General features: G+C 31.9%; 1 protein-coding gene across 2 annotated transcripts; it reads right to left on the bottom strand.

Moving 5' to 3' along the window:
* Positions 1–2,510: 2,510 nt before the first annotated feature.
* On the bottom strand, positions 2,511–4,554 carry LOC145070762 (D-aminoacyl-tRNA deacylase-like). 2 transcript variants are annotated; one of them, XM_079017722.1, is made up of 9 exons: positions 4,295–4,554; positions 4,015–4,195; positions 3,772–3,914; positions 3,509–3,572; positions 3,372–3,424; positions 3,234–3,289; positions 3,064–3,138; positions 2,827–2,982; positions 2,511–2,699 (listed from the first exon to the last, which is right to left on the bottom strand). In XM_079017722.1, exons 1-9 carry the CDS (start codon positions 4,394–4,396, stop codon positions 2,612–2,614), a joined length of 918 nt encoding a protein of 305 aa, XP_078873848.1. In that variant the 5' UTR covers positions 4,397–4,554; the 3' UTR covers positions 2,511–2,611. The 2 variants fall into 2 exon arrangements, with proteins under 2 accessions (XP_078873848.1, XP_078873849.1); XM_079017723.1 differs by having other exon boundaries at positions 2,858–2,982.
* Positions 4,555–9,901: the final 5,347 nt, after the last annotated feature.

Below are 9,901 nucleotides of genomic sequence, written 5' to 3'. Positions count from 1 at the left end.
ACGCCCCTGTTGGTGTTGGTTAGTGCCACGACGGAAGGGATACGTCCCATTTTTTCCCTTCAAATGAAGCAAATGATTTTGATTGGAATTTCTTTGATCCACCTAATCTTTCTACTGTCAACAGGTTCTTGACTATTCAGTAGTTGTCAAAGGGTTTTCACCTGGAACTTACCGTCTTCATTTAGTTCACATCTTCATTGCTCCCCAGCTGTGGCATGTTGCCTTTTGACTATTTTGCTTGGTGAAATACCATTCTTCTCTATCTTACTTTTAATATTTGCTATATTATTCCAGGTTTCTGTCATAGTTTTCATTGAATAGGATTTGTCAGACCTATTAGCAAGTTTATGGATTCCAATGATAACTTTTGCCCATAGAGAGGATGGTTGTGTCCTGAGTCTCCACCACCACTTGGCAATCAATGATATATTTAATGATTTGATGGAGCCGACTCCCAAGCCACCTGCTTCTTTATCCACAATGAGTTTGTCCCAAGATACCCAGTGCATCTTGCTCTTTTCGTTTGAGCCACGCCATAAAAATCTCCATCTTATCTTTTCTAGTTCGTTCAGTGCCCCCCTAAGGTGCCACATAAAGTGACAAGAAGTAGTTTGGAAGGTTCCCCAACACCGATTTGATTAATGTTAATCTACCTTCAAAAGATAAAGCTTTCGACTTCAATTGTAATCATAGGTTTATGGGTAAAATGAATTAGGTGACATTAATTTATATAATGTGTCATTAATGAGATATTAAGTAGAAAAATTAATGACTTAAAAGGGTAACGAACTTTGGTCTTTGTATATATTTATGTAACCATGTTTTTTTTTTCTGTACATATTTGACCAATAAACTTATTTTACCTATTCAAAATACGATAATATTACCGATAATCATAGCTTGATGATGAAGCATTTATGTAGTGAAAGCTTGTTGATTGTATTGATTAGTTTGGGAGGAAAGTGAATTGTTATGTTAAACTGGTAATGTATGTTTTTTTAGGATCTTAACAATGGAATATGTATGGGTTCTTTTTTGGAACTTAATAAATTGAATTTTCTCATGTGTTTTCGATTAAGTAGTGTGATTTTAACTGTCAAATTAAAATAAATAAACCAAAGTCAAAATCATAAGAACGAGCTACCGAGAATATCATGAACTTTTTTCCGGGGTTTTTTTTTCTTTTTTCTGTCCTAGATGTGTGAATACAAGTGGGAAGACCACATGAGCAATAAGTGAATTCGTACCCTAAGGACGAGTGAGAAATTGATGAAGAAGACGTCAACTTTTTTTTGCATTCTAGTGCACCATTCAGTTCTAGGGCACAATTTATACCACATAAGTTGCCAAATCAACATCAAGCTATGATCACCAATAATTTTGTCTTTTTTTTTTGAAGAGGTCAAACTTGTACGGAAAAAAACATGATTACTTAAATGTAGACAAAAACCAAAGACACAATCTTTTTCGTAGTAGATACTAGAAGGTGGATCGATCAAATGATTTTGTCTAGTGCTACTATGTCGACTAGATGGAATGGATTTATTTCTTGGAAAACTAATTATTGTGTGGAGAATTAGAATGATTAGATTGTCGAGACGAAGTAACCTTGATTACCGTGGAATTGATATTCGTAGTACTCTCAATCCGATTTATAACTTGGATGTGGAGCAATTGGATCATTGTTCGTTAGATACGAGATGGCTACTAAAACTTGGAATACAATTATCAAATGGTTAGATATCCAAGTTAGTTATTTTTATTGCATGAACACTTTATTCGTTCAAGTGGACAATCTTAAAGGTAACACTAATAAAAGAAGTGTGATTGATGCGGTGGTTAGCACGACATTTTGGTAGTTACGGAGATATTGTAATGATACAGTTTTTTATTCTGTCAGAGAATTTTCATTTCTTTGGATTAGTAATAGACATAGAAAGTGTTCTTTCCCTTATAATTGTTGGATGCAATTTCCTCTAAATAATTTGTAATTTTATATTTTTCTTGCTCTCTTGTTTCTTGCTAGAGTTCTTTTTCTAATATATGGGTGGTTGTTTAAAAAAAGTATATGATAAAACATAATTACTTAAATATAGACAAAAACCAAAGTTATGACGCAATATAGACAAAAACCAAAGTTATGACGCATTTAGATCATTAACAGTTTATTTTATCAATCTCATTAGTACGAATTTTACATGTTTTCCAATAAAAAATGCATTTCATTATTTTAATCAATATTTCACATATCTATCGTGACAATACATTTGTAAGCATCAACTTGAATTGCTTTCTAGGAATTAGTTTAAAATGCTGATTTTAAATAAATATCGCAAAATACTTGATATGTTTTGATCTAATCATGTTTGTTTCATAAGACAGTACATATGGATTTTGATTTTTGGCTTCCAATTAGATTAAAAAAAATCAATGCTTTTTGATTTTCATAAAGTTTAAAATTGAGGATTATCCTTATTGAGCTAAAGATGATTTTGTATTACACAGAACAGTTTAACCATAAGAACTGACAATTTTCACAGTTTAATATTATGAATATTGTAACATAGTTCTTGAATCTGATACACATAAATCATAAATGCATATGTTGATATCAATAGAAATCGCTTGGTTTGCCGATTTTTATATTTTGTTCATTTAGGTACTCGATAATTGCTTTCTTTTGCCATCCCTTGAAACTCCTGTCATTTTAATCAATGTTTTTCAAGTTAATTTAAGTTTCTTCTACAATAGGTTACCCATTTATGACATTAACTCTAAAAAATTAGTAATTTTAATTATAAAAATAAAGTTTTTTTTTTTTTTTACTTTTGATCAAGATGAGCAATAATTTCACCACCATGAAAAGCTTCAAGTGTTGCATCATATGAAGCTTTGATAGCATGTTTCCATGTCCCTCCACCACCATCTTCCATTGGCAATGAATATCCAGATAACAAATGACCAAAACACACACCACCCTTCCTAAATATTTATAAACAATAATATTTATATTTATACTTTATAATAAAAAATGTCAATCAAGAAAACAAGAAAGTAACTCACAAGATTATGTCCATGTGGCGAGGTACATAATGCCCTCCCCCTATACCCAGAAGCACTTTTTTATTACCACACGCACTGGGACATAAAAAGGTAAAAAAATTTAACCAATAGGGGTATATTTGTAATTTGTCCAACATCCGAAGATTGAAATAATGCCATAATGGATATACCTGTTCCAGTTTCCAATAGCCTCTCCACTTCCAATTCCTAATCCTTCCCAAACTAACTTCAAAAATCAAGAAAAAAAATACTCAGATGATGAAATTATGCAACTGATGATAGAATTAAGTCATGGAAATGTACTGAACTTGAGCAATGACTTGAGCAGCATCTTTCCTATTCCAGCATTCAATTGTGCTACCTATACAATACATTCATTTGATTTGAACAATAAAACATGAAGAATTATACAAAATAAGAAGTTTGAGATGTTATTCTTATTTACCTATCTCAACAAACATTGTTGGCTTGTTTGTAATTGGACCATGATGAGTAGCCTCCAAAGTGATCTACAACATACAAGTTGAAAAGAGTGTTTATGTAAAGAAATCTTTCTGCAAATTAGGTTAAGAGTTGTTTTCCAATATTGTGGATGATTCATGAGGTGTCATGTTCAGGACAAAAGTGCAAGTAGGATGTTGATTTAGTGACGAAAATTAAGAATGTAAGATGTTATGAATTTCTTGCTAGAATTGAAGTTAATAGTACCTCGAATTCAGGAACCAAGTTATGAGATTGGGCAAGTTTCTTTAAGAGTATCAACCATGGTGTCATTCGAGGGCTAGGAATTGCTGCCCATCCAGGTTTTCCTCCTTGTGGTGGAACATCTCCTTCTTTTAAATGAGGCACACCTAATTAAATACATATGAAGCTTGAGAAATGAGAATTGAGATCGAATTGACATCTCTAATGGCTAAATAGCAATCTGTAATCATGAATTAGAGATAATACCGATCGGGTGAATGGTAAGAGCAGGGCGATTAGTGACGGCGGTGTGTTTGCTGAGGAAGATGATCTCGTCGACAACCTCGCCTGTAGCCTCTTCCCACCGATTATCTAAATGATCCTCCTCCACTATCCCTTTATCGTGCTCCAGTAATCTCACATCTCCGTTTACTTTACTTCTAATCCCCTTTACCAAAGGTTTTTACAAAAAGCAATTCGAGTTTAGAAAGGTATACGAATTAGTAACTAGAAATGGAGGAGAGGTATTGGAAGTAGAGATCAGTACCTGAAAGGATACGCCGGGGTTCCAATTTCCCATGGCTAAGAGCGCTGTCGCCGGTCCATACGACGCCGGATCGGTGGTTGTTGCCACCACTAATATCACCATTTTCTATTCGATGCCAGTTGAGTATGTGATTTGGGTTCAGTGATGGTGGAAATGGGAATTTGATGATTAATTAATTTGGGAATTCAGGAAACTATTGGCGGGGATTTTCTCGATCGACGGGGAATCAGGGTGCCGTTGTTGGGAATTTTACTTTAGAGCAAATATGTTAAACCCATGGATTAGATAGTTAGATTAAAAAAAAAAAAAAAAAAAAAAAAAAAAAAAAAAAAAGCCATTTATACTAATTATATTACAAAAATAGTCAAAAATAATCGAAATTGCAAAAATAGCCCTCAATCTCAATTTCGCAGATGGAAATGTCCCATCTGCGAAATCACCCTTCCATCTGCGAATGTACAGGCAGCTAAAGCACAGCTGTGCTTTAGCTGCTTGTACATTCGCAGATGGAATGTTCCATCTGCGAAATCGTTGTGCCATCTGCGAAATCCCCTAGGTTTCACTATATAAACGTTTTTTTTCCTCCATATTTCACCCTTCTCTACACAAAAACTCTTTCTATCTTTGGGCTTCTCTCGGGATTTTGGCTAGTTTTTGAAGAAAATTGAAGATTATGTCAACAATCCCGCAAATATGGTTAGATTTTAACTCTTCTAATGTTTAATTTTTATTTTATTTTATCATTTATTGTATTATTTAGTGTTAAAAAATAGTAATTATAAAATTTTTGAAAGGGTATTTTTGTTGTGTTTGATAGTTTTAATATTTCTTTAGTATACTTGAAGTTTAAATGCTATTTTGTTAGTGGTTGTTTGAATGTACAAGTAGAGACTGCGTAGATAATGTTTACAATTTGTTATTTTTGTTGTTTGTTTAGTTGTTGTATAACCTGAAAACTTGTATATTCTTATCGTATAATTGTTTATATAAAGTGAAAAATAGTTAAATTACAGTATCTGCAAAATAGTCGTTTGTATATATATTTGTCGTATAAGTATAACATTTGTATAAGTTGAAAATTTGTCGTATATATATATATATATATATATATATATATATATATATATATATATATATATTGTTAGAAATTGTTTGTGTTTGTCGTATAAGTTGAAAATTTGTATATAATTGTCGTATAACTTACAAAATTGTTAATTTGATTGTCGTTTTATTTGAAAATTTGTTTGTTTGTATGGTTATAAAATGTTAGTTTATATAATTAGCAAGATAAAAATTGTTTATATATTTGTCGTTTAAGTTGAAAATTTATTTAATAAAATGTTTATATAATTATTTATGATATTGTTTTTTATCGTAAATATATTTGTTGTATAAGTTGGAAAATTGTTTATATATGTGTATGTTATTGTTTTTTATCGTAAATATATAAATTATTAATTAAGAATTTGTATTTGCATTACTAATTGTTTATGTACTTATTGGAGTTCATAATCTTATATTTTAAAAACAAAATATTTTTTAGTTCTCTAATTTGTTTTTGTGTTTTTTTGCAGCATGATTTTAGTTTTATCAATATGAAAGCAATTGTGAACTTAAAAGGCTCGTGCGGTAATATATGAGAAGTATTTAAAGTTTTAGATGATGTCAGGCGTGTCATTTTCAGAAAAACTATATTTGGTTATTTTATTGATGTCCCTCGTTTACAAGGGGACGCATTGTTGTTCCATAAAATGTTCTTTCATCAAATCCGTCCGGACCCTGTTATATCTCCAGATGGAATAGAACGATTATATTTTCGAGTAGGCAATACGAAAATGGTTTATGGGCCGAAAGAGTTTTGTTTGATAACCGGCTTCAATTTTGGGGAGTATCCAAAAAACATTGGGAAAAAAGCGTCGGAAAAATTATTAACTAGTAAAAAAAGATGTTTATTGCGTGAGCGGCTATTTCCGGACCATACCAATAGTTCGGTGAAAATCGGCGACCTGAAACGTTTAATTTTAAATCGAACATTCATAGAACTTGACGACATTGATGCAGTTATAGTATGTTTGATATACATTTTGTGTGAAGGTTTTTTGGGAAAAGAAATTAATGATCGGGTGCCACAAGATTGGTTTTTTTTTTGCTGAGAATTTGGATCTCTGGAACAGGTATATTTTGTTTACGTTAAAAGTTTTATTTTATTAAAGTTATAATTTATATAAAAACCAATTTTGTTTTTTTGTTTTGTTAGTTTCGCTTGGGGTAGCTATCTTTGGGATTTCACTTATGTTGACCTTGAGGATACATGAAACAAAATAGATAATTATTTATCACTTCCTGAGCGTCGACAAACTTTAAAGTACACCGTCTCAGGATTTACGGCTCCAATAAGGGTATAAAAATTTTCTTATATTTGAATTGTTTTATTGTTATGTTTTTTATTTTAATTTTAACTTTTACTACTGTAATTGTAAAAAATTGTAGATATGGATATATGAGATGATTCTGGTTGTTCGTGCATGTGGATTCGTATTGAGAAAAAATAAAGACATGCCTCGGATGAAACGATGGAGTGAAACAAAAAAATTGAAATGGGTTGATGTGAACAAGATTTTTTCAAAGCTACAGGTTTATAAATTTTTCGTTTATTATTAATAAACTTGATTATTATACTTTTATGTCCATTTTTAATATGTTTGATTTTTTAGGAGGGGCAACCACCAAGACAAAACATGTTACCGAGTGATGGTAATATGACATCTTGTTATTATATGTCATTTCAAGAGTATGTATATGGTGAAAGGAAAGCAGTTCCATCCCCAGTACGGGGCCATTTTAGGAGACAAAACGAATCTTCGTCTAGTATGTCGTCCAGTGGTCGCTCTCATGGTAGAGGTAGGGGCAGTGGGAAACACAAGCTAGACGAGGTGTTGAAACGACTACATGCACTGGAGCAGCATGTGTTTATGAGCCGACAACCTACAGAGGTTTTTGTTGAAGAAGTGAATAATGATGAATTTTGGAAAAACATAAATTTTGATGAACGGATTAGTTACACGCTACATAAATTTTTAAATTTTATTAACATATATGATTATTTGTGTTCGTATTTTATATTTGAAAATACAGGTTGTACAAGATGAAGTGATGAATAAAAACAATACAACTGAAAATGTTTTTGGTGATATTCAAGACGACAAGGTTGTTATAGATATTACCTTTACGATTTTAATAATTACTTTTTAATGTGTCTTCCGTTATTAAGTAAAAAGTTGGTTTTAATGTAGGTGTTGGAGGAGAGGAATGACTATGCGGGGAACAAATTTAATGATGATGTGTTTGATGTAAATGATTATAGTGAAGTTAAAGAGGTTCTTATGCTTACATTAATTTATATTTTGTTTTTAGTAGATTCAATCATTTATTTAATTAGATATTATTGCTTATTAAATTATGTGTCTTTTGTTATTAAGTATAAAGTTTTATTTGTAATGTAGGAGTCGGAGGAGAGGAATGACAATGCGGGGAACAAATTTGATGATGATGTGTTTGACATAAATGATTATAATGAAGCTAAATAGGTTCTTATACTTACATTAATTTATATTTTGTTTTTAGTATATTGAAACATTTTTTTAATTAGAAATTATTGCTTATTAAATTAGGTGTCGGGCGAAGATGAAATAATAATTACGGGAATTGTAGATTATTTTGATGAGTATGGTGTTGATGGCAAAGAAGTTACACCCGATAAACCGAGGACTCGAAAACCATCACAATATTTGTGTCCTCCTTACACCGAGGTATTCGTTTTATTTATAAACTCATAATTTTATGTTTATGTGAATTATCTGAAAGATAGAGATTTAAACATTTGAATATTGTTTTTAGTTGCACACGACACCGAAGCAAAAAAGAAGAGCAAAAAAGAATGTTGATATCAAATCAACAAGCCTCGTTCCTCCTCCAGCCTTTGGTGTTGCTCACGACTTCTCCATGTTGCGCCTGCAACCTTACGTAGCAGGCGGTGAGGTTGTTATCCAAAATTATTTACTTCATTCATATGATGTCCAGCATCATTTGTATAATTTCGTGTTAGATAGAGATTTTTGGAGCTCATTGTTTGGGCATACACACGACGGATGGTTGGAGTTATCGGTAAATTAATTGTTAATTTATTATTTTAAAAGTTAATTGTTTTTTAGTCAATAACAAAAGTATCATGTGTGCAGCATATAACCATTTGGTACCGACTATTGATGGAGAGACGGTTTGAGGGCGACCGCCATACAATAATGTCTCCAAAATTTTTTATTTCTCATGCTTTGGAAGAAGGGCAGGACTGGAGGGCGTTTATGGCTGGTATTGCTACGTACCCCAACTTCATGGTTGCTTGGTGGGATGTTGATATGGTAAACTTAATTGTTTATATTGAAAATAATATCGTTAATTTTGTTATGTTTTTGTATTGTGATGTATAGAAACATAATTTTATTTTCTGATCCTTATACAGGTCCTATTGCCGATTCATTCATCCCCTAATCATTGGCTATTTGGGGAACTACGATTAGCGTCAATGAAAGTGCATATTTATGACAGTCTTGGTAGAGGGGCTTATGAAAAATTCAAATCAGAAGGAATCTTTTCCAAATTTGAACGTCGGGTGGCAAATTATTTGGACAAGATTAAGTATTGGGCCCGGAGGAACATCCCAAGGATTCCATTGAATATGCAATTCATTTATGAAGAAAATGTTCCCCAACAAAGTAGTCATTTGGGAGATTGCGATGTTTTTGTTTGTATGTTTATGGAGCAATTCGTTTCAAGTCAACCAATACGTGTTCTTATTAACCCAAAGAACGCAGCTTTAGAGTTCCGTCAACGGATGGCAAAAATTTATTGGGGGTCTAGTCTTGGTCCTATGTAGTTGGATTATATAATTGTATATCTAAATTAATGTTGGATTTGATTATTAGTTTATTTTTACAGTTTCGTCAACGGATGGCAAAAAATTTAACGTTACAACAATTACAACAAATTAATGACCTACTAATAACTTATCAATACATACAACATAAGAACGACTACAACATTTGTTTAAACGTTACAAGTACACTGTTCTAAACATAAGTACAAATACAACAGTTTATTGGCCTAACAACTTCAAAACCATAAAAACAATATTAAAAACCTTACAACTTGTAAACAAGAACGGCCAAGAACAACACCCAACTACAAACCAACACTATCTTTAACTTCTTATTTTCTTATTGAAAGTGCTTATTAGAGTTAGCTACTTTAGCTATTACCATAGATGATTGGTCCTTCTCTTCATCAACCCAACTGATAAACCCGCATTTTGGTCCCTGTAAATTTAACATTGACAGTAAGAAAATAAATTTTTGTCATGTAAACACGAGAGTTTAAATTTGAATGACGTTAACAACATGATACCAAATATGGACAAGCGTAAAACAATCTTCCTGGGTTTTTAGTTGTACCCGAAATCCTAACGATACGTTCTCCTCCGCAATTGCAGTATGCCATTAGCCTTCTTTTTCTTTTAAAATGGATGCTACTTTGTCAGTTAAATTTTTCATA

The sequence above is a fragment of the Lactuca serriola genome, chromosome 8, assembly GCF_051521515.1.
Source record: "Lactuca serriola cultivar US96UC23 chromosome 8, Lser_US96UC23_V15, whole genome shotgun sequence".
In the NCBI taxonomy this organism is placed as follows: Eukaryota; Viridiplantae; Streptophyta; class Magnoliopsida; order Asterales; family Asteraceae; genus Lactuca; species Lactuca serriola.
The sequence above is the reverse complement of the archived record's forward strand: the minus strand, read 5'-3'. Positions and strand labels throughout refer to the sequence as shown.